The 23,560-nt window shown below is 35.9% G+C and overlaps 1 protein-coding gene across 2 annotated transcripts; it reads left to right on the plus strand.

Annotated features, from left to right (window-relative positions):
* Positions 1-11,955: 11,955 nt before the first annotated feature.
* On the plus strand, positions 11,956-22,924 carry LOC109080681 (somatostatin receptor type 5-like). 2 transcript variants are annotated; one of them, XM_042717350.1, is made up of 3 exons: positions 11,956-12,227; positions 13,747-14,878; positions 19,028-22,924. In XM_042717350.1, the coding sequence occupies exons 2-3, from the start codon at positions 13,754-13,756 to the stop codon at positions 19,148-19,150; spliced, it is 1,248 nt and encodes a 415-aa protein (XP_042573284.1). In that variant the 5' UTR covers positions 11,956-12,227; positions 13,747-13,753; the 3' UTR covers positions 19,151-22,924. The 2 variants fall into 2 exon arrangements, with proteins under 2 accessions (XP_042573284.1, XP_042573285.1); XM_042717351.1 differs by having other exon boundaries at positions 11,961-12,227; positions 18,808-22,924.
* Positions 22,925-23,560: the final 636 nt, after the last annotated feature.

Raw genomic sequence — 23,560 nt, forward strand, 5'->3', positions numbered from 1 at the left:
AGTCGCTTTGGGTAAAAGCCTCTGCTAAATGACTAAATGTAAATGTAATGTAAGTTTTATTCTTCACAATAAAGGCAGTTTCTTAATGACATCATCGTCCAGGAAGGGGCATAATTTTTGGTGACAAAACAACATCCTAAAACATAATTTTAGAATCATTTCAATTTTTTAAAATGTAGCTGATTTTAGAGCTGCCAAAGCTAGTGTACACCAAATAATTATTATTATTATTATTGTATACTCTCACATTCAATAAATGTAACATTTGTAATTGGTTATTTTTATTTTTTATCTTTATTACAAAAGAGAGATATTTAAGTGTTAATTTTAGTTTAGAGGTTGTTTTAGTGTAATGACAATGTAAAAGCCAATTATTCAATTTAGGGATTTTTTGATTTAGTTCTCTTAAGTTAATATTTTAAGACTTTAACATATTTAATATTTCCCTTGCACAGTATAAATGGATTTATCCACATAAAGATATACAACATTCAGCATCAAAAAGTTTGAAAACCCTAAAACATTCTGTCTGATTGAATTACAGGAATCAGTATGATAATATCAACATTTCAAATGATTGTCAGAACGAAAATGATGTCCTCTTAGAACAATGCTTTATCTCCATAATCCTATTCTGTGCATTTTCTCTCTGCTGTATAAATAATCAAGTCATAATTAATAGCTACAGCTTAAGAAGCTGAGCTTGACCAGAGCATTTCTGAGAGTCTGATATTCCCTTTTATAGGAATACACTTTAAAATTACAACACAAGCATATTCATTTTTTAAAGACGGTTCAGAAGGTAATGATCCTGAAATAACTCTGCAGACATGAATAAACTATAGCCTTTATTTCTTAGCTTTTTCTTAGAGAAATTTTCCAAATATGGCTAATTCATCATTCATGCACATTGTTTTGCACTAACCAGAGCAAAGTTGATCTCTGGCCTAAGGTGGATGAATTATTCAGGTCTTGCTGGGTTATGTTGTGTGTTCAAACTCTAGGGGGAGCTGTACAATGATCTTCACCTTATCTGTATTAGTGCTGTATATGGACTGGAACAAAACCCAAGGATGCAATTTAAGGAGACTTAATATACAAGTTATTGAAAAACACACATGGCTGCTTACACACTGTAAAGTTTTGACAACCATATTTACAAATCTGCAGAAGTGAATCCCCTAAATTACCGTTTTGTGTGTGTACGGCACAGAACTCACCCTCGAAACGGTAATGATTGATGTCAGAGTTGGGTAGTAACTGATTACATGTAGTCTGGATTACATAATCAGACTCCAAAAATTAAGTGTTTGTAATTAGATTAAATTACATTTTAAGTAATTAGACTGCAGTTATTGATTACATGATTACATATTATTTGCACAATAGCAATAATGTATTCATGAATTATTGATTCTAACTAATTCCCCCTTTCTAAAATAGCCTACTGTTTATATACAGTCAGAAGCTCTTCCAGTTTTGTAAACATTTACACAGAGATCAGTCATTAGTTTGTGGCACGGCATTTGACCACTGGATTTACAAAAATCCTTTCACGTTTCAAGACTGCGGTTTTTTTACATTGGAAAGCGTTTGTCCTTCAAACACATTAAAATGCTCAAATTCACCAAATGGTTTGTCATCTGATCCTCTTTCACATATGATATTTTCATTTGAAGTATCACCTTTTCATATTTCTCTGTCGTTGGTTATGGTCACACGAAATGCTGGTAAACATTTTTTTTTTTTTATTAATTTTACAGTTATTTGTTTTAATTTAACATTTTTATGATTTAATTAATTATTAGCTTTTCATTAAACTCATAACCCCCTGCATATCCTGCACAAACCCAGTTTGGGAAACTTTAACATATGATAATGTTTAATGCAAGTCATGTTGTTGATAACAAGGAATGGAATATATTTTCTTGCTCTTTTTTATTTTTATATCGATATGGTACAAGATTATCCTATTTAAATCAATGTGAAAAACGAGATGGTCAGAAGCAATCTAAAGGTAATCTAAGTAGTCTGATAATATTATCTAGAATGTGTAATGTAATCAATTATGCTACTAACTACAATTTTTGTCATGTAATTTGGAATCAGTAGCAAATTACAATTTGTAAGTAGGCCTAATCTACCCAGCTCTGAACAACATTATAACCATAGCAATGTTACTTGCTGCTATTTTGACCTGTTTTTTTTTTTTAAATTGTATAATATTACAGTTCAACTATAAATATAAATATAAAGTTCAGCGATGTTAACTAAACCATCATCCTGTTTTATGGTTGGAAGTCTGCTTCGCAGAGCACACTTTTGATGGGTTACCATTTCCATGTATTATAATCAACACTTATTAAGCATCTCTGGATGTGTTGTTTGGGTTCGGCTCATAAAGTAAACCATTTTATGGAGGTAGCTTTATAGGCATTTGCTGTTTTTTATGTCAAAATCTGGCAACACTGAGTCAAGGGGTGATTTCTTGCACAACTCTGATATGCATTGAAATATGTCATTAACTACTAGTGCTGGGTGAATTCTTACAAATTATAGTCCATTACTGTTTACAAGTTATTTAATGAAAATTGTAGTCATTAATGTTGTCTAAACTCATTTTAGCTAATGTATTCTGACTACGTTTGGTTTACTTTTAGATTACTTATGACCATTAACCAACATTAGAGAACATGCAAATGTGTTGTTAAATTATTGAAATATTAACTTTAAATATCAGGGGGATTTCAAGTATTTTAGGTCAAATGGGTCTGACTGAAGAAAAAAAAGTTTGTGAATCCCTGCATCACATGAACAATCATTCACATGTCCATACTTACTGTTTTCAATATGACACACAGCAGAACTCTTTAGAAAGTAAAAAAATGAAAAGAGGAGAATCAATAAATTATGAATAATTTACTGCCATTGTTTGAATAGCTTGTAATCACAGCATTAATCTGATTGGCTTTTTTTTTTTAGGGTTTTCACACCTTGCCTAACCCTGGGTTATTGTCTCTTTCTAAACCCAGTTTTTATTTATTTATTTTTCACAAACTGCAAGTCACAATAGACAAAGACATCAACAACATTCATTTACTTGGATTCTTAAGAAAAATAGGAACTAAAACAAAGTAGAGAGAGAGAGAGAGAGAGAAAACCCCTGCTCAAATGTCCAAATTTCAACATATTGGTAGAAGTGTTATAGAAAAGGCTAAACAATGTTCTCCCAGTTGTTTGAAAAAACAGCCTTTCAACTGGAGATATTTCGAAGTTATCTTTCAAAGTTGTACTCTTTTGGATGAAATGCCTGAAATGAAAAATTCTGATTTTGATAACTCATATTTATTCATTATTTGTTGACATGAAATGATTATCAATAAACAAATCTTGTAGCTTAACAATACCCCTTTCACACCAGAGCTTAAAGCCAGCATCCATCATTCCTGACTGAAAGTCTTGATTATGTAAAATTGGAGAAAGAACAGAGGTAAATTCAGACCTACCCTCCAGGAGTCTGCTCTCAGTGTATTAAGAGTAACAGGATTAACACAGCTTTCTTTAATGATTTTAAAACTTTTATAAAACAATATGTCTGGTAATGAATATTTGGATAAACTTTTTTCAATATCTAACCATATTGAGGAGACATCTTTGTTATCCAACTAGAAATATTTCTCAAATGTGCACCTAACTGATATGTTCTAATACTGGGTAGATCTAAACCCCCTTTAGATCCTGGCAGTTGTAAAACTGACATCTTCAGTCTTGGTCGTCTTTTTCTGCATATAAAAGAGCTTAACCGTCCATTCAAATCTTTTCAAACCCTTTTAGAGAACACAACTGGGTTCACAGGAATAGGATAAAGCAACCTAGGAAGAACGTTCATCTTAACTAATGATATCCTACCCAGCCATGAAACTGGAAGGGGGTTCCAATTGTTGTCATGTTCTAAATTGTCCAGGTGGGTTTCTTGGAGAAGTGCAATGTCAATCTTTTCTTTTCTAAGATAGCAAATTATTATCTGTTTTATAGGGCTATGGAACCCCCAAAACATTCCATGTACAAATTTTCAGACTGTTGTTTGATTATGGGCATTTAAAACATAATGTATGTTACATGTACCAAATATTTTGAATCTGATTACATAATCCACATCACACGCAATCAGTTACCAGTGTTGCCAAGTCTGCGGTTTTCCCGTGGAATTGGGCTACTTTAACACTGAGGGAAATTGTTTGCAGTTGTCACTCCCTTAAATAACGTAACAGTGTTTGTACAGAACAGGATTGAGCACTAAAAGGTGAACTGACAACTGAATTTAGATGCGTCCATATCTGGTTGTTACGGCCCTGATTGGAGTCAAATTCAAAAATTCGCTTTTCTAAATCAAACCGGAAGAAAGACATCTGAGGACATGAGAGGGAGTAAGTCTCAACTAAGAAAAATCCTACCACCCAACTTGTCTGTCCTCTCTGAGTTTGTCCCCCAGCATGCACTGCATTTCAGGATTTAACGTGCCCGTTAGCGCCAGCTGCGAGTCAGTCATCCCAGTGGATGTCATTAAAACACCTCAGACATCTGCGATTCACCCTCAAGATAAAAGAGCAAGACAAACCGAGAGACAGAGCTATCCTGCCTCTGTTGCTCAGAACAGAGAGGTGTGATGAAAGGAGGAAGAGAAAACAGGAGAAAAGAGAGCTGAGGAGAAGAAGAACGCGAGACGGCAGCTCACTGTAACTGGAGTTCGGTTCATTTCAGACAAACACACAGAAGAGTTACACAGCTTTAGATGATCCAGACTCAACTGTGCTGTTATTTTCAGAGTTGACGGTGTTTGCTTTCAAATTTTTAATGTTTATGTATAAAGTGTCTATGATTTGAGTTTTATATGTTTGCTAAGATTGTGGTTGGTTTGGTTGATTTTGTTATGTTTGCTGGGATGTTCCGGGTTGTTGCTAGGGCGTTGCTAAGGTGTTGTGGGTAGTTGCTAGGACATTGCAATGTGGTTACTAGGGTGTCCTTGGAAGTTGCTAGGGTGTTGGTCTAAGGTGCGCTGAGTGATTTGTAACACTTTTCTGTGTGGTCACTAGGGTGTTCTGGGTAGTTGCTAGAGCATGACTAAGGTGTTCTGGTAGTTGTAAGGGTGTTGCTATGAGGTCACTAGGGTGTTCTGGGTAGTTGCTAGGGTGTTGCTATTTGGTTACTAGATTGTTGCTAAGGTTTTCTAAATAATTGCCATGTTAAATGTCTCTATTCTATACTCCATTCTAGGGTCTACATGAACAAGTTTAAATGTAAACCAGTGTCCCTCACACACACACACACACACACACACACATCTCCTCAACATGACACTTTCTCCATGGGAACGTCACACGAGTGTCTGAGGTGTTTTTCACAGGTGTCTCATTCACTGTGATCTGAGCTGCTCTACAGATCAGTTTGTCTCATCCTCCTGAGATAAAGGTAAAAATAAAGGGATTTCAAGCCCAACCTGAGGAGTTCACTGACTGGACGCAGGATGTTTCCATTCATCCGTCCATCTCTTCTCTTATCTGATTTGTTTTTTTTGTTAAGTTTTCCTTTATTTATTTGCTGTGTTTATTTTGAGCCGTGTGCTCTGCCAGTCTCCACGGCAGGTGAATGTTGAGGTAGCTTTTTTGTGTTTATATGGATATTTGTGTTGTGTACTCATTTGTACTTACATGTGTCTTTGAGGAGCTGAATGGCCTGAAAGATTTTACTTAATTCCAGCTGTGCCGTGTTTGCAGGAGGCCACACAAAGATTTACAATTTAAATAAACACTGTTCTTTTGAACATCCTATTCATCAAATAAGCCTTACAAAATAAACAAATCATTGTTTTTTTCCAAAATATAAAGCAGTACAATCAGAAATATTTATTGAGCAGCAAATCAGCATATTAGAATGATTTCTGAAGATCATGTGACACTGAAGACTGGAGGAATGATGCTGAAAATTCAGATTTGATCACAGGAATAAACTACATTTAAACATATATTCACATGTTATTTTAAATTGTAATAATATTGTTGGATAATATTGCTTAAATAAATGCAGCCTTGGTGAGCAGAAGAGACTCAAAAAATCTTACTGACCAAACATTTGAACAATAATGTCCTTGTAATGGAGAAATAAATGTAAGTGCAGAAACATTTGCATAATCATAACTCTATATGTGTATGATTTCACCTTCATATAGTACTAGATGAATAAGGAAAAAAACGTAGGAAGTACACACATTTACTATGTGAAATGAGAAAGGGTACCGTTCAAATCGTTTGTACCTTTTAATCTGAGAGTGGTATATAAACCACCTGATGAAATATTTTGATGGAATAATGTTCATAACGCATTTTAAGATTCAATCTTTCAGTTCAGTAATAAGAGTCGTATTTCATAAGTAGCACCCCACTTCACAGCCATGAACAGATGCATCTATCAATATCATTCATCAATTTTTAACCAGCAACCTAAATATAAAAATTAAAAAGTGTAAATTCAAAGGCATCAAAACATACAGCTAAAGAAAAAAAAAGAGAGAATGATGGAGTGTATAACATTTTCACACATCTCAGGCAAACTCTACTGAGCACATGCTGAATAACTGTTAGCTCTAGCTTGACTATGATTGAAAAAAATTGCAGTCGTTGATTGACGTATGATTCATATACCATGGCATTTACATGCTATGGTCCAAGGTATATGGTGCAATCATGAACGAATCCAAGCACATGCATACTACATTTCCACCAATGGTGAGGCAGTGGAATCTGTCATTATGTGTCTGTTGTGAGGGACAGCATCCCTGCTGAAAAAACAGGCATGTTTTGAAGCATGGCAGCTGGTTTGAGCTTGTTTAAGCTGGTCCTGAGCAGGAGCTAGTTGCTTAGGACCAGCATATGCTGTTTTTTCAACAGGGATCAGACCCCCTTTAAACCATAAACATCAACCTATTCATTTCTGCCAAGCGTTTGTCTGAGAAGATTGTCTGCATCAGTTCTTTACATAAATTCAGTCTTTACATTTCACTGATTTGGGATCATCGGTACGAAGTCGTCACTGACCTCGGGTCAGGTGAACTCAGTAAAGTGCCATAAAAAGTTGCCAAGGAGTGGGTTATGATCAGACAAGCCAGAGGAGGGAAAATGACCTGCGATGTATGCCAGAGCTGCAGTGGTCTCATATTTTCACCAGGAGAAATTTCCCATCAAATTGGCACTGCTTTGCTGCTCTCTTTGAAAGCATTGGTCTGTATTGAAAGCACTGGCATTCATTTGAAATTTCAAAACTTTGAGTTTGGAGCAGAAAGCTCATATTAGATCTGACAGAACACTTCGTAATGGAAAGTCACGCTTCTTTATTTCTGCAATCAGGCACCTAAATTACTGCTCCAAATGTGATTAAAATTGCACTGGCGAGTGAATAAGGCAGTCACTCGCTATTAGATTGGAGCTTTAACAGAAACTGCAACATAATATACTAATTTAATCTGTTTTTTTATCTGGTGTAAGTTGCATTAGAGATATTTGAGTGTCATGAAACAGCTTTTACATAACTTAAAAATTTAATCAAAGTTTCCAATACCTACTTCATGAAATGATACTATGAAATAAATAAATAAATCACATTTAATCGTTTATTTAATAAGAAGTAAATGCATATAATAACCAAAATCAAATAAATATTTATTTGATCTGATTGTTTCTACTGTTCTCATTTGTAAGTCGCTTTGGATAAAAGCGTCTGCTAAATGATTAAATGTAAATGTAAATGTAAATAAAAATAAAATAAAACAATTTAACAAACTGTAAAAAAAAAATATTTTTAATAATACTGATTCAATGTTTTGGCTATACAGTACCTACAGGTGGAAGTTTAGACTGGCTGAAGCAAAGCAAAGTGTTTTCTGACCAGGCAGACTGTGTTAAGTTAAGTCACGCAAATAAATATTTGGATGCTTAAGTCACACTTACAAACAAAACATCAAAGCGAACCAAGAATTTACCAAGAATTTAAGTGGCATCTACAAATGAATGATTCAGGAGAATTCAATCTGCAGCTGCATCAAAGTTATATTGAATATATTTCAGCACAGATTAGATTGGATTTTTCTGACTCCATAATATTTCATTTGTAAATATCATGCCTGGAGCAGCCAAAGCTGTCCATATCAATTTATTTTTCCATTTATGTTCTTTTCTGATCATACCACTGTGTCCTCTAATTGCATATATTTGCGCTCGAGAACAAAACAGCAGCGGCTTTCTAAGGATAAATGTCTTGAGATCAAACCTCAAAGCGGCGATATAAAAGCAGTCCTAATGTAATTTCACTGCTTAGGCTGAGGTGAAATTATACAATACTGGTAGGAAGACTGTGCAAATTCCTGTTTGATTATATTCTATCTGTTGTGCAAGATCTGCTGGTCTTTTATTGCCAGCAGAAGAACAAATGGCAGTCTGGGAGTCATATAAAAAACTGTACTGAATCTCCTTCCTCTCTGTCCAAATGCAGGTAAACTATATTAACCCTCTATAACTGCATCATGTAAATAAATCACCACAGTGACACTAAATCCAGTGATACACAGACAACTTATAGCTTTAATATTGTACTCAGTCTTTTGACAATGTTTTTGCATTGAACTCAGTGATATAACCTCACTTCGGCCTGTTCTTATGTCTGCAGCTGGGGAAATGTTCCATGCTAACTGCAATGTAAGTGAATTAGACTGGTGGAGAAGCAGAGAGAGATCAACATTAATTCTGTGGAAGAAACCACCACCTGTCTCAACATACACTCAATACACTCCCAAACTCAATATATGTCTGTAGATAGTATTATGTTCTTCATAAAGGTCACTGTTAAGCATGATTTACAGCAGCAGAAACACCTGCGATCCCCACAGAGCTCCTCATTAACCCTTTACCTGCCATCTTCAGCCTCAACCTTCACTCTTTATCCAGTATTTCAGAAAATAACTTAATCAATTACACATTTATGCTGTAGAATGCTTAATAATTTATTATTATATTAAATAAACTTTTTCAGTTATATATTTTAGGATTATTATTATTTTTTTTTTATTATTATGACTGCCATGGTGGGTGTGGGTATTAGAAGTAGGGGGTTGGGGTTTATTTGTGTTTTTTATGTTGGTGGATATTTGACTCTAAGTGAATTTGTTTAAATATGTAATATATAATTAATTAATAAATAATATAATATATAATTTAAATAAATAACTTAAACCCAACACAGACAAAAACATTTTATATATAAACAAAAACATTTCATATATATAAAAATGGGTCACTGAAAAAAAAAAATCCTTTTCTTCAACCACCAATCTGAATACTGAGAGGATGAATTCATCTAAATTTCCATATTGCATTATTATGCGTTTTATATTATTCAGCGTGACATCGGTTTAGAGATTTGTAGCCTAAAAATACCCCATGATATGGTGATCACTGAAACAGAATGCGGCCTGTCAGAGCCGTCTAGGAAACACTGATGAATCAGAGAGAAGCTGAAGATTTGCAGGAACACATGTGGATTCTAGTTAATCAATATCTGTAATTATCCTGCTGTGTACTTGTCAAGTTCAAAGCTGCCTCAGGCATGAATGAACTCCACTTCAGTTGATCTCTGGTGTGTGTGTGTGTGTGTGTGTGTTTTCTGGATCTTCGGGAGTTTCTCAGCAGCAAACACCCCTACTGTCTTAACACTGAGTATTTGTTGAGAGAGAAATAGATTTTTTTAATTTTTTATTTATGCTATCCACCAGGAGTACCACCTGAAAGCATGTTAATGTTTATGAGATAAATTAAAATAAGATATTGTACTTTTATATTGATATTTAGTTTGAATATAAATGTGTGTTCATGCATTTAAGCACCTGTTAAATATAGAAGTTCTACATATTCTTTGCGAAACGTTTACCTCCAAAAATGTCAACAGTGTCAGTCGTACAAAATGATTGACAGGCATAGAGAGTTTTGGATTGGACTGGAGAGATATTTGTTACAAAATGTCTTATTTCAGTGATATCTGTCAGGTAGTATGGGTATTTTGTACTAGGTACTTAAAAAAAATAAAAATTCCCCAGTGACGCCTGATGAAAGATGCCATCTGTTTCTGTGCGATTAACACCTAGAACGGTGTGTTCTGTGTTTCTCAACTCTGCATGTACCTCAAAGCTCTTGTTTTATCTGTCTGCTGCATAATTATGGCAAAATCAACCAGCTGTAGATGAGATATGAGAACAGGAACTCTGTGAATTATGTAATGAGGTGCCACTGTCAAACCGCCTTAGTACAGATGTCATGTGTGAGCCGTACGCCTCATCTTTGTCTCGCACCTTCTTCTAAAAGTTACTTTAAGCTTGTTAAAGGCACATCTACCTCCAGGTCATGTCAGGAATCAAGACTTTCTCAGGTCTCCGTGTGGGTCGTGCCACTCATTTTAATGGATAAAGCTGCTATGGTCCATATCGGAGGTGCTATGTTGTTGGCACTCTTGAAAGATGGATAAAGGAGTGAATTTCACAAAACCTGTCAAGAAAAGTTCAAAAATGAGAAATAAGCAATTCCGTTCAGCTATTTTTAAGATTTCCTGCATTTTGACATTATTCTTCATAATGTAAATCATGCAAATCATTGAAAGTAAAAGTTCAGTAAAAGTCTGAACACATTACAGTAATGAACATTTGGAAAGAAAATGTGATTAACTGCCATAAACACAATGCCACAATACCAAAACCAAATGGTAGCAAAAATAAGACCGAATTATCCATATTTGAATGAAAGTGGAATTTTGTGTTTACAGTCCCAAGTCGGTGGTCTCAACAAATTACGATTTTCAACAAATTACAAACGTCTCAACAAATTATTTTAAATGTCTTTGTTGTTTCTCCTTAAATTATCCTATCCCTAAAGGAATTTCACAGAATAATAGTGTTCATTATGTTTGTTTATTATGAAATGTTTCATAAACCTTGTGCTTTATTTTCCCTGTAAAAATGGGTGTGGCCATTTGTAAATTTTATGGGCCTTATGGGCTATTTTTGGCCAAACAATACAGCTCATTTTGCTGCTTGATATTGCAAATTGTTGTGTCTTATTATATTAGTGTAGTGTATCATCTTAATTATAAACACACTGGTTTGTAGTGCAAACAGTTTTACCGTTTACTGCACGCTGTAATTCTTCTCGTTATTTCCCTATAGCCACTAATCAACATTAATCAAGTCTCCCCCATATAGGCTTAACTTCCGCGTTGAAGAATAAAGTGGATAAAGCTACATTTGTGATAAATACCATAAACCCAATTTTACCATGATCTGGCAACAACCACCTAGCACCAAGGGATCACGTTTTGAATAAAAGTACTAATATTTCTTTCAGAAATGTAAAAATCATTTTGATATTTAAAAACGCTACAACACAGGTAATGTAGATAGGCCTACTGCTGTCAAAAAGGATTTCAACTGTATCATAAAAGTAGTCCATACACTTCATACTCACCATTAGTCTTCTAATAAGCTTATATTATGAACACTTCACTTAAAATCTTCCGTTACGCTCTGTAAATTCAAACTCGAATTCTAAATTCTAAATTCGAACGCGAACTTTGTTAACGTTCTGCGCTGAGCCATATAAGGTAAAAGGGATTTAAAAGACTGTGCACATTGGCTCTGTTGCATGTGGAATTTGAATATGCAAAAACTATAATTAGAACTCGCCTTCCTTCAGACTCCATATAATTGGCAGGATCATTTTTCAGTCTGGAAAAAGTTCGGGTTAAAGAATTATTAATTGTGGGATGATCGGTTGTGACTGGAGCACGCGCACGGCTTGACTGCAGGATTGCGACTCTCTCTCTCTCTCTCTCTCTCTCTCTCTCTCTCTCTCTCTCTCTCTCTCTCTCTCTCTCTCTCTCTCTCTCTCCAGGTTTAACGGGGAGGTTTAGCTCGATCTCGGAGTGAATCGGGCAGCAGATGCCATCACCTGTCGCGGGGCTGCACACTGGTGCGAGAGCGCGCACGCGAAAGGCTGTCCTCAAGCTATAATTCAGATACCGCCGCTGACAGATTTAACCTGCACTATGTTTTCCGGTGTTTTTTACATTTATCTGCTCTTCTCATCTCCTTCGAGGGGTGTTTCACACCTTCCTGCGTCTCACTGAAACATACTCTGGTAAGCGCAGTTTACTGTTTCGGATTGAGATTTTGATTTATTTTATTTTAGTCAACATTCCATCTAAGTTAAGAAATCTTTTAGTAAACTAATATTTGTAAGGATATTTTTAACTTGCTTCGGGACTGTTTTCGTTGATACACTGATCGTATGGGACATTTTTTTTTCTTTAGTATTGCCCAATAATGCACTTTTAATACCCTGGTGGTTTGTTTAAGCGTACTAAGTTTTAATGTCATCCCAGATGAATAGCATAATATGCATTTAAGTTTTTACGCAGTTTAACAAAGTGTTAATTTCTAAACAAACATAATAAATAATGTCTCTAAATAATGCAACCAAGCAAGAAAGACCGGCACACATCGTTCTTATCGCTGTCTTTGACGACTTCAAGCTGATTTCATCAAGGTGAGAGCAGATAGTTAGAAAGAAAATGCTTTTTAGTAAATCAGTCGAGACCCTCAACGCATCTTCAGCGCCAGTGCGTTTATTCTGTGAGTTGCATGGACCAGCAGTGAAGTCCGTACAGAAATAGGCTATCAACCATTGTTATGGCCAAAAAAATAACGTAGATAAAAAAAAAAAAAAAACAATCTAAATGTATACATATGTGGCAAGTTTCCCCAACTTTGCCTCTTGTCTTGAGAACACAGTTCAAACTTATGGTTAGCATATTATTTAGTTGCATATCTTTGTAATTTTATTGTGTTGAAATTATTATATGGTTAGGAGGTGAGAATTTACAGAAACTATGTAACAGTTTTGAACTAGATGTTGTTTTACTAATATTTTAACTGGAGTATTGATTAAAAACCCTACAGCTACTGAAAACAGGCACACTGAGCTCTCTCTTAGATTATGATCTATGCCGACAGTCGGTTTTGGGTCAACTGTGCTCAAATTGATAGAAAACGAACTGTGAAATTGATCTCTGGACTGATATAAGTATCAGAATCAATCAAAATCCAATAAGAAAATGTTAAGGCATTTTTCCATTTTATTTGTTGCCATAGTTAACTGTGTTTTACCTCTTTAGTTCAAAAGCTTGAAAAAAAAAACATATTTGGTTCAGTAGATGTCACATATAGTGTTTTTTTTTAAACCATGCTTTTTAATATAGTTTTTAATGCATGCACGTACTGTGCCACTATGCAACACTGAGGAGAGACATGAAACAGGAGACAGAACGCGACAGAGAGATATGCATGTGTGCGTTGTGTCACTTCAGTCTCCTTGTGTGGGTTTGCTGTTTTGGCTCTGATCTTTATAGCTGAGGTGTGATCATCTGCACTGATTCAGTCTCTCTGATCTCTCACTGTAAAACAAGCCATCTCAAGCACATTAAATGAACACAAGCCATACGCTCTCCCTCTGACAAACACATACACGCATAAAGAGAAACTATGTACCTTTCCACTGAGCTGTTATGGATTCATTGCTGCTTTATATTCTCTCTCGGTCACTCATCCTTATCGCGACACTAATTTCTGACCCTTTTATATCTTTCTGTCCATTCCAGATCCAGAATGGAGACATTAAACCAATCCAGCATGGTGGGGACAATCCCAGGGGATTATAACTCCTCCTCCTCCTTTGGACTGGGGTTTTCAGGAAGTCCAGTTGGGAATTACACTGGCAATGTGTCCGATCAGAGCATGCCTTTTCAAGGGAGCAGCACGATGGTTACTGCGGTCATATCATTCACCGTGTTCATCGTTGGACTTACTGGCAACACTCTGGCTATCTACGTAGTTTTGCGCTATGCTAAAATGAAAACAGTTACAAACATATACATTTTAAACTTGGCCGTGGCCGATGAGCTGTATATTTTGGGCCTTCCGTTCCTTACGACGCAAAACGTACTATCCTACTGGCCATTTGGCTCATTCCTGTGTCGCGTCGTCATGACGGCAGACTCGTTAAATCAATTCACAAGCATCTTCTGTTTGACAGTGATGAGTATTGATCGCTATTTAGCAGTAGTGCATCCTATCCGGTCCACTAGGTGGCGCCGACCACGAGTAGCTAAAGCTGTTAGCGCAGCGGTGTGGGCGTTTTCCTTCATCGTCGTTCTCCCCGTGGTGATATTCTCTGACGTTCAGGACATGTTTAACTCATGCAACATGAGTTGGCCGGAACCACGAGACATTTGGTCGACGGCATTCATACTTTACACCGCCACGCTCGGATTCTTCGGCCCCCTGCTGGTCATCTGCATGTGTTACCTGCTCATTGTAGTCAAGGTGAAGTCGTCCGGTGCACGGGCTGGATTTACGAAGCGTAGACGCTCTGAGCGGAAGGTGACCCGCATGGTGGTGGTGATCGTGGTGGTGTTTGTCCTCTGCTGGCTGCCGTTCTACATCATCAACATCGTAAACCTGGTGTTCATACTCCCGGAGAACAGCGTGATGGCAGGGGTGTATTTTTTTGCCGTTATCCTGTCGTATGCAAACAGCTGCGCCAATCCGCTGCTCTATGGGTTCTTGTCCGACAACTTCAAGCAGAGCTTCCGGAAGGTGCTGTGTGTGCGCAAGGCAAACGGCGTGGAGGATGGCGATCCCAGTGTCCCACGGACGGAGAAAACGACGACCCACGATACCTTCCTGACACCTCGGAACAATGACTTTAATGGACACGTACAGGGCAGCCAGGTACAGTCACTCTGAAAGCACATTTCACATATTTTACATGTGTTGAATGTTTATTTTGGGGCTCTTAATAGATTCAAATTTTAATTGTGATTAATCGTGCCCAATACTGTGCGATTAATCGCACACTTAACGTGAAATTAAACACACCATTTATTCATTGTCGGCTTGCTCAAACTAGACTTCAAACTTGATAAGCTTTAAATGGTAGAGTGACGTCTGATTTGCTTTTAAAATAGAAATTTCTGCCTACCAGGGTTACGAGTGTTTTCATTATTATAAATTATTTTAACGCAGTATGCATTTTGAATTAATCACATTCGTTAATGCATTAACTTTGCCAGTCCTAGTTTATATCACTAAAGTGTTAATATTTTTAGTCTTGGGGACATTTACTCGACACCGTTTTCAACTAAATACAGAAAACTTTTTACACCTTTTTGTAGTTCATTTACACGACAACAGCGTTTTGTGTGTCTGTAAACTTTTGAATATGGGTTTGAAAGTGCAGGTTTCTAAAAACAATAGTATTATTGCGTAAACTACAAAAATGCAAATTTGTGAAAATGGTGATGTCATGCACATGCGTATTACGTGTTCAGTACTTGACAACCAAAACAGCATTTGTATTCACTGCTCTGTAAAGAATGCTTACATAGACGCATAGTGTTTATTTACAAATTGACAGAAGAACTACTGGCCTGGCATGCATAATGCAGCATTTATAGTCATTTTTGTTGATCTGTGTGAAAGTTGACCATATTAACAACATTGTAATCTGTATGCGAAACTTTAAAAAAAAATAAGTAAAAACTTTTTCATTTTGTGGCTGTGTAAACATACCTTTAGATATTCTGTTCTTTGCATTGTCTGATACTGTATGTTGAATGTTTTAGATCCTAAAAGCTCAGTAACACTTAAAATAAGATTCCATTTGCTACATTAACTAACAATTAAAAAAGCAATAATTTATATTAGTTAATGTTAATTTCAACATTTATTAATTCATTATCAAAATCAAAAGTTGTGTACATTAATACTATTTAGCTGATCTGTACTAACATGAAATAAAGGAGAATTTTAAACAGCTAACGTTAAAGATTTGCTCATTGTTAGTTAATGCATTAATTCATGCTAACTAATGGGACCATATTGTAAAGTGTTGCTGAATGTTCTCTAAAATTGTTAAAGGCACAGTTCACCCCCCCACCCCAAAAAAAAAATTGAAAATTGAAAATCCTGTAAGCATTTGCTCACCTGACTGACTTTTGTTGTAAAAAATAGATGTTTAGCAGAGTTTTCACAGTATTCTCTCTTCTAACAATCAGTGGATATGAACAAAAAGGACAACCAGAACAATTCATATGATCTACATTCAAAAGTCTATCTTAACATTTTGAATATTATGACATTATGTTTTATTTTCCACTGAAGGGTTTGGAGCAACATGAGGGTGAGTAAATGTTGACAGAAATGTTACGTTTTTGGTAAACTATTCCTCTAAACTGTTTTCTAGAAGAAGAAAAACAAACGGTACAGTTAGGGCCAGGTGGTTTTTAGCCCTTTACTGGTGTGTTCATGAACTCACTGTAGATTACAAACATGCTGAGAATTTTACATTCGATACAGCTGCCCCAATCTCAGTGAAATCGATTTACTGAGCAGCAAATGGAGTGAGAGAGAGAGAGAGATTGTGTGTGTTTATGTGTGTGTGTGTGTGTGTCTGTCTGTGTGTCTGTGTCTTCCTGTCCATCAGTCCTTAACCCCCTTAGTGCCCTTAGGGACAAACACTACTCATATGTTCCCAATGAACATTCCCAATGTCCATGTATTTTAGCATCTGTGTGTGTTTGTGAGTGAAAGAAAAAGAAAAAAGAAAGAATGAAAAAAAGGGCTGAGCGATAGTATGACCAAAATCTTACATTAATGAGTCATTTTAAATCACAATGACAAAATAGAGTTTTTGTCATTAATACATTCATATGTATTTTTTAATGTTTAAATTTATTCTGCTATGTAGAAAAAAATTAAACAATTGTCAAAATAGTCCCATTTTAACCAGTAATATAGATTTTTTTTGGTGAAAGTTCATCAAATAAATAATTTATTTATTAAACAACCATGTTAATATTACCACATTGTTATTTGACATATATTTTCGGGATTTTGAAAATCATTAAAATTATTATGTTTTTTAATTTGGAGACAATGAAACAATATATCATGTAAAAAACAAAAACAAACAAAAAAACAACAGAATAGTGTAACTTTATTAAAAATGACTTTTTTATGACTTTAAGTTGTAATTGGAAGCACACTTGAAGTTGTTGTTGAGATAATCAATATACATACCCATTTTTACCAGTTCTATTTTATCATATTGTTTAGCCCTAGTAGAAGAGATGATGAAATGTATTTCTCTGTGTTATGGTTCAGCTTGACCAAGTGGACCATAAAGGAGTACAAGTATGTGTGTGTGTAGAAATGTGATTGTATTATAAGAGTGTCCTTCCGGGAGTGAGATCAGACGATCCCATAGTTCATTCAGTGGGGAAATCAAAGCTGTACGGCTCTAGAGACTGAATCAGATCTGTTTGACTGAAGAATTCCTTGTCTTTGATGGATATTACCATCTGATGTAGGATCAAGGAGAAAAAGCCAGTCTCTTTAAGCCATTACTGCATCCACAGAGTTGATATCAACTAATGTCTCTCTGTGGCAGACTGGCTTTCCCTGCTTTGACTGATACTCAGTCTGATTGCTGGAGACACAAAACAAACATTCGCTCTCTCTCTTTTAGCCCTTTTTCACCGGCAGTGTAGCGCTGCTGGAACCGGAGGCCAATTTGGCTCCATTCTGCATGTTTACAAAGCAAAAAAAACAAAACAAAAAAAAAACACTGGCCTAGAAATGGCTCTTTAAACCTTCTGGTCTTGAAGCGAGAAGCAATCAACACCACTTGAAGTTTTCAGAACAAATTACTCTGGCATGAAACAATTGGAACATTTGGACATTACACACTGGAAGCATTACATAGATTCAGCTAATGGACAAACTGTGCCAATTTTTGTTACACTACACAGCTACTTGCCCACTTTATTTTCCTTGTTTCTGTGAAATAAAATGGTTTTATTTAAATACTTCATAAATTGAATATATCTAATATATATATATAAAACTAAATAATTAAATTAAACTTATATTAATATAATATATATATATTTATATATAAATAATAATATATAGGAACATAAATATATACAACAATCATTATTTTAATACATTATATTAATATATAAACAATATGATTTTAATACATTATATTAAATATAATAATACTGTATAATTTATAATTAAATTAAATATGTTATATTTTCTCTCTGAAGTCTGTGGAAATGCAGCCCAGTTTTAATTAAGGTTCACAGATCCCCCTTCCGAGCACCATCTCCGGTATCATTCCAGAGCAAAATAGTTCTTTTTATCTGTCTCTCTCTCAGTTTTAAAGAGTACCTGCAGGGAATCTCAGAGGCTGAATTAGAACCACATTGTGCACCAGAAAGAACATGTTATTCTACAGAATGAGAAACAGGAAGAAAGAAAAAAGATATGAAAATGGCTGAAAATGTTGAGAAATAGAAGGGCGGGATGTTTGTTTAGTGCTTGTTTATTGCAATTTAGTGCAATAGAGTGCAATTTAAAGGGACAGTTCACCAAAAAATTTAATTCTGTCATTATTTACTCACCACAATGTTGTTTCAAAACTTTCTCAGTGGAACACAAATAGAGAAATGCTGAAAAAACTGGGTCTGAAATAACTAATGGCAGGATTTTTGTTATTGCATACTTATTTTTCTAAACTTCAGAACAGCATCATCGACACACACACAGCAGTGCAGAGGTGCCACTGTCTGTCCTGTTCTGTGTTTCTGCAGGATCTGCAGTTACAGTCTTGCATGAGCGCGTCTGAGAAGCCTCAGCCTGCAAGACCCCAGATCATTGGCCAGTCCACTCTCTAAACGCTGTTTCTCTCTGTCTGTCGTTTCCATCTTTATTTCGTCTCCTTTCCTGTGCTCTCTTGTCTTATCGTCTCTGCGTTCATCCCTTCAATTTGTCTGTCTGTCCGCCTGTCTCTTCTTCTGGCTTTTTGTGGAAGTGTGGCCTGAGCCTCAAGCCACGCCCCTGAACGTGCCAGTGACTCCGCCCTCCCGTGCAGCAGAGCTCAGCCTCCACCCGGTGCCCACTGTCTCCACGCCCAGCTCCAGCCGTGACCTGTGACCCCGGCGGGTCGTGAGGGCCCATCCGAACAATGCCAGGATACTTTGATTTGGGTGGAGGGTGCAGTGTGTGCTGGAAACACCAGGGTCTTCATGCACATGGAAACCTGGAAATGTCAGGAATTTTAAAGCGGCCTGGAAAATTCTATGTTGAATTTTAATGCTTTAAAATATTTAATCAGTTAAGAAGCACTATTTGTGAATTTGTAAACACTATTAAAAACCTTGAGTCTGAGGCCACCAGTGAAAATCTTCTTATTTTTAGAATTTAATAAAATCCCTTCAACATAAATATAATATTAGCAAAACAATTTTCAAGTTTTTCTTTAATGATTAAGTGCAGAGCCTAACTTTCAGCATGACCTAAAAAGGAATAATGCAGGGTCTGAAATCTCATAAATGTCACTTTGAAAACAAAACTTTTTATTTTCTGGTTTAAATTACATTTTGAATCCAAGATTTTCAACGTGGTCTCAGACTTTTGGGCCTAACTTTTAAGAAAGGATGAAAAAGAAACAGGAGAGGGATTAAGAAGAGAGACAGGACTTCAGGTGCAAGTGAAGGGGATTGAAGGAGATGATGAATGTTGGTATATTGCTTTTCACTCACACACACACACACACACACACACACACACACACACACACACACACACACACACACACACACACACACACACAGTCTTTAAAATAGAAACATTCAATCAATTTTCCTGCATTAAACACAAAGTAACCTTTTCTCTTTCTCCTCTACAATCAAATGATTGATATGAAGTGAACAAAAAAGAAACAAACACACACAGAAAATTTATTATAATTACCTGCTACAGCTGATTGCGAAAAACTTTGCATATCCCAGTGTCCTTCACAACCACAGACTATTATGCTGTGTTCCTCAGCAGTCGAAACTTGGAAAATTGCAGTAGAACTCCCAGAAGGTTGATGTAATACTTGGAAACTCATTCTAATATGATCGGCACCCAGTTATCATTAATATTCCCTTTTAAACAGATCAAAATGATTCCAACTAAAAGGTAAAACCAGTTTACCAAATCAGCAGGGTTATTAGTGCTAAAAAAAATAAAAAAAACATACAAATCGTGTTTTCTTGAAATAATGTTATTGCAAAGGCAAAATTTCTCATTTTCATTTAGTTTGAGTTGAAGTACTAATATATAACTAAACAGAAGCTTAAAGAACTTAAAGTTAATAATGTAATAACTTAATTATATAGACGTTTTTAAAATAAAAATGACCAAAAACACATCTAAATACTCAAACTTAAAATGAAAACAGAAAATGAATCTAACTCAAAATGTTACGAGAAACTATAAAAGTATATCAGTGATACTAAAGGTTTTCAGAGAGAGATGTGTGTAAAACACGGTAAATAATTCTCTCTGTTAATCTCTGCCAAATGAACTGAAGAGCATCTTTTTTTTTATTTATTTTTTTTTGTCAAAATTTGGTTGCAGTATGTAGATCAAAGTTTTTAATTGACAAGAACATCTGCAAGGCAAACTAGTTGTTTTTTAGATATCTTCTTCCGGACGTCAGCAGCTCAACACCGTTATGGTTGGACGTATAAAGTGAATGGACAGAGCGTTGACCCTCGACACACTGAGAGCGCCTCTTCTCTGGGCAGAAACTTCCCTTTCTTCATCTGGGGACTTGCACTGAAAGGTATAATGAGAAGTGAAAGATTGCTTCTGGATGTCAGGATCTTAGCCAACTGAACTTTTTCACATGTCAGAGGGGATGGGAATCTGTGGAAACTGGGATTTTAAAGTACTTTAGGGTGTGGTGTTCAATGGTTGTCGAGTATGAGGGTCAAGATAGCGTTTCCTGATCCGTATCGACGTGTTTAAACGTTCCTCTGCTCTCTGCCAAATGTAGCAAAGTGCCTTTTCTTGTCCCAGATCAAACTATCAGACATTTGAAAATGTGAGGCGTCGGTGGAGGCCTTAGAGACACAACCTGTTCTTTGCTTTCTTTGTTGCTTAGCGTCTTCCCAAATCCTTTACTGGTGAGGGTTATTTCCGTTCATATGCTTCATTGTTAAGTGTAATGTATGTATTCATACGGTTTATATTTAAGAACACTTCTTGACATAATGTCACCATGTAATGATATTGTAAAGTGTAATGGAAACCACACCAACAAACATTATCATTGCCTTTCTTAAGTCATTTCTATTGATGTTTGATGTACAAATGGTCTCATTTGCAGAAAACAAAAAAGAAAAAATGGTCTGGGATGGATGAACCCATCCAGTGTTTGCAGCCACCCTTCCTGTACGTTTCAAGAAATGGCTTCAATGCTACAAAGATCTTCCTTGTGCAACAGCGTTTAAGTGTTCTGCGTGTCGGCATGTGTATTTAGCTGTTCATAAAAGCTATAAAGAATGTGCATTGCTCTATTAATGCTAAATGTGCCTCTGATATAAACTTTGATGACACTCATAATTCAGCAGGCATATTTTAGGCTTGTCCGTGTCAGTCAGCAAGCTTTATGATCAATACTTAAGATTCTTCTATTAAACCCAAAGACTTGTTTGATTCTAGACTTGTTAGGCACGTGTCGGCGGTGCCTTCGAACTGTGAATGACGCATTAACAAGTTACTCTGTGCTGAAGAGATGCTGAGCAAATGTCGTGTTCTGCAGTGTTTCTGGTATTAATATTACTTTTTAATGATTACTCGCTTTTTATTATTCATTTGTTTCGTGATTCTTATCAGGAACCTGTGTAAGAAAATGTTTAGAAATTTTTTTTTTAATTGGAGATATATAAAATATACAGTTTCCTGAAAGAGACCCTTCAGATCATATATTGCACTTGTTAATACTTAATATCAGAAATTATATACTGATGGCATATTGCTGACATTAAGAGTGCGCTTGAATAGCTGATGCCATTATTACTTATGAAATCAATCACCAGACCTCATTAAGTGAGAATCAAAATATTTAAGTTGTACATATACTATGTTTTTGTCTAAATAAAACAGTGTATTCATTAGCCATTTGCTCTTGGTTTTTCTTTCATTCTCTAGTGTTTTTCAGTGTTTTTAGCCCTCTGAAATCTGAGTTGCATTCAGGTGACACTGTACCATTAGAGACTTTTGAGTTTTGTCAGGCATTGTTTCTGCTACTCAAGTATTTTAACAATATACATCTTTAATTAGCAATAACCAGACCAGACTTGAATGGCCCTACCGTTAAGGAGGTCTGTAATATCTGGAGAGAGTTAGTCCAGATATTAGAAAGTCCAGAAAATGTTAGCATTTTCCATTCATCTCAATGACAGTTGCTTGGCTTGCGCAGGACCCCCTTGAAGCATGCAATTTAAAATCCCAAGATGACATAACCTTTTGAGCCTGTATATCATGTCATGTGACTAATCAATCTTTATATACAGTCCTAAACCTTCATGAGCGAAAGTACATACACATCTGCTTCAAGAGAATACAAAATGTCATATGATCAGTCTTTGAATTTTTGCTGGTTATTATTGGGTCCTTCACACTTGATGAAAAACGTGGTTCTCTCCAATTTTAATTATTAGCTGCTAAGACATGAAAATATTCAATAAATGACTAAAATCCAATGGTGTTGTACAGGCCCCAATGCAAAAACCATTAATTCAGGGCCTAAATATCCTTTTCCTTCACTTTGACGAACTATGAAAATGTAACACTGTAATTTTGTGTTTACAGTCTCAACCAGCTTTAGTGGTCTCAAGGTATCTTTTCATTAACAATAAAAAGTTCAATATCTTTGTTGGCTCTTCTTAATCTGGTTTATAACCTGGTTTAATGACTGAAGCTCTGAAAATGTAATTTACTGTAAATGGGTAGCTACTACAGGTAGATGCTATTTATAGTGTACTGGTGGTACATAACAGACAATGAGCATACTGTTCACACTTAGTGTATGATGCTAATCCCTTCAAAGAGTTTACCCTCTGGAGAGAGAGCTTTGAAGGGTGAAGGGGAACTTTTGCAGAAGTGCCCTTCTGCTTCATCATCACCGTCATCATGGAAAAAATCTGCACAAAGGATCACGGGGGACTGAAGTGTCAAGCCAAAAAAACGATACAAGTACCGTAAAAGTCATCTATATGTTTCCGGCGATGTATTGCAAGCTTAAAATAGTGTAAAATAGCTTAAATAAAGAAAAGTCCAAATTTATTTGAAGTCCAAATTCCTCTTTGACACCTGCCGGTCTTGTCATTTATTTGGACGTGCAGCACTCAGAGCCATTTTAGGAGAAAAGGGAGGAGTAGAAACTAAGCTTAAACTTAATTGGCTTAAAACGTAAATCGTGTAGCCTATATGTTGTCTTTGTGCCAAATGTGAATATGCAGAAACTAAAATGACAGTTTTTGTAATGTAAGTAATAGCATGCAGCTC

Source organism: Cyprinus carpio, chromosome B1, assembly GCF_018340385.1.
Source record: "Cyprinus carpio isolate SPL01 chromosome B1, ASM1834038v1, whole genome shotgun sequence".
Taxonomy (NCBI): Eukaryota; Metazoa; Chordata; class Actinopteri; order Cypriniformes; family Cyprinidae; genus Cyprinus; species Cyprinus carpio.